The 2,135-nt window shown below is 44.3% G+C and overlaps 1 protein-coding gene across 1 annotated transcript; it reads left to right on the top strand.

Moving 5' to 3' along the window:
- Positions 1 to 1,865, top strand: LOC117478832 (E3 ubiquitin-protein ligase TRIM39-like). The gene has a single exon (XM_034125741.1). The coding sequence runs from the start codon at positions 68 to 70 to the stop codon at positions 1,448 to 1,450; it is 1,383 nt and encodes a 460-aa protein (XP_033981632.1). The 5' UTR covers positions 1 to 67; the 3' UTR covers positions 1,451 to 1,865.
- The last annotated feature ends 270 nt before the right edge of the window (positions 1,866 to 2,135 follow it).

The following is a 2,135-nucleotide window of genomic DNA, read 5'->3' as shown; positions in this document are numbered from 1 at the left end:
CCGGCGCTTTTCCAGCTCCGAGCAGGAGCTGGAAAAGCGCCGGTGTGAAAGGGGCATCAGAGACAACATGGCTTCCAGGTTAGAGGAAGATCTCTGCTGTCCGGTCTGTCAGGAAGTCTTTAGAGATCCTGTCATCCTGTCCTGCTGCCACAGCTTCTGTAAAGCCTGTCTGCAGAACTGGTGGGATGGGAAAGAAGTAAAGGAGTGTCCAGTTTGTAGGAGAAAATCTTCATATGAATTCATTATTAACTTTGCTTTAAAGAACCTGTGTGAGACCTTCTTACTGGAGAGAGATCAGAGATCTCCAGAGGCTCTCTGCAGTCTGCACTCTGAGAAACTCAAACTCTTCTGTCTGGACCATCAGCAGCCAGTGTGTCACATCTGCAGAGATTCAAAAACACACACCAACCACAGATTCAGACCCATCGATGAAGCTGCACAGGGTCTCAGGGAGGAGCTCCAGAAGTCTCTGCAGCCCTTTCAGGAGAAACTGAAGCTCTTTGAAGAAGTTAAAGTGAAGTTTGATCAAACAGCAGGACACATGAAGGTCCAGGCTCAACACACAGAGACGCAGATTAAGGAGCAGTTTAAGAAGCTTCACCAGTTTCTAGAAGAGGAAGAGGAGGCCAGGATGGCTGCACTGAGGGAGGAAGAGGAGCAGAAGAGGAGGGTGATGGAGGAGAAGATGGAGGCTGTGAGCAGAGAGATAGCAGCTCTTTCACACACAGTCAGAGCCACAGAGGAGGAGCTGAGAGCTGAAGACGTCTCCTTCCTGCACAACTACAAGGCTGCAGTGGAGAGGCTGCAGCACCCCCTGCTGGAGGATCCACAGCTGCCCTCAGGAGCTCTGATAGACCAGGCCAAACACCTGGGCAACCTCAGCTTCAACATCTGGAGCAAGATGAAGGACATGGTGTCCTACTCTCCTCTCATCCTGGACCCAAACACTGCTCATCCAAACCTCATCCTGTCTGAAGATCTGACCAGAGTGCGACGAGGAGAGAGACAGGAACTTCCTGATAATCCAGAGAGGTTTGATCATTACCCCTCTGTCCTGAGCTCTGAGGGCTTTAACTCAGGGACTCACAGCTGGGATGTCCAGGTTACAGACAGTACATACTGGGTACTGGGTGTGTCAGCAGAGTCTGCCCAGAGGAAGGGAAGCATAACGTCTGGATTCTGGAGAATAGATTTCTTTAATGGTAAATACTCAGCACGGTCACTACCAGCTCCAGAAACTCCTCTCAGCCTGCAGAAGAAGCTCCAGAGGGTCAGAGTGGATCTGGACTGGAACAGAGGAAAGTTGTCGTTCTCTGATCTTGACACTAACACACACATACACACCTTCACACACACTTTCACTGAGAAGATGTTTCCATACATCATCACTCTGGGTGAGCTGAAGATATTACCACTGAAGGTGTGTGTGACAGTGGATCAGAGCAGGTAGAGATCAACAGGATCATTATATCTATGATGATCATCTCTTAAAGGGATCATTCACTGACCTCTGAACCTGTCCTCCTGCTGTCTCTTTATTCTAAACATGTTTTTATTCTTGTTGTTATTGAGTTTGATAATCTGCTTTTTGATCATACTGTCAACCTTTATTAAATTGAAACACGTGCATTTAGCTGACACTTTTATCCAAGTAACATCATGTACATCAAATATGCTGAACTGCTTCCTTTAGAGGAAATAAGAGATATATATTCTTTACATTTGAAATGATCTCACCCAGATTCAGATCTTTATGTCAGGTTATAGTTCAACCTTCTCTGTTTTATTGATTCTATGTCGTTATAAATTGTTAATTTGTTATTTGTGCATGATGGGAAAATAAATAAATAATATGTTTAATCCAACTGCGAGTTTGAGCAGCGAATCATTTATCAGATCCCAAATAAAATGCATGTTTTATTAGTTTTATTACATGCAATTTTAAACTTGTATAATCATATAAAACATACAGAGTTACTGGGTTTAAATGAACTCCCTGACAGACCTCTTCGTCAGGGAATAAAATAAATGTTTTAAAGAGATTTCTAAGTATTTAAATACAGAGTAAATGTTAAACACAGTTTTCCCAGGAGAAGCCTAAACAGAGAGGACGACCCATTGCTGTTCAGCGTGGA

Source organism: Trematomus bernacchii, unplaced genomic scaffold, assembly GCF_902827165.1.
Source record: "Trematomus bernacchii unplaced genomic scaffold, fTreBer1.1, whole genome shotgun sequence".
NCBI lineage: Eukaryota > Metazoa > Chordata > Actinopteri > Perciformes > Nototheniidae > Trematomus > Trematomus bernacchii.
The sequence above is the reverse complement of the archived record's forward strand: the minus strand, read 5'-3'. Positions and strand labels throughout refer to the sequence as shown.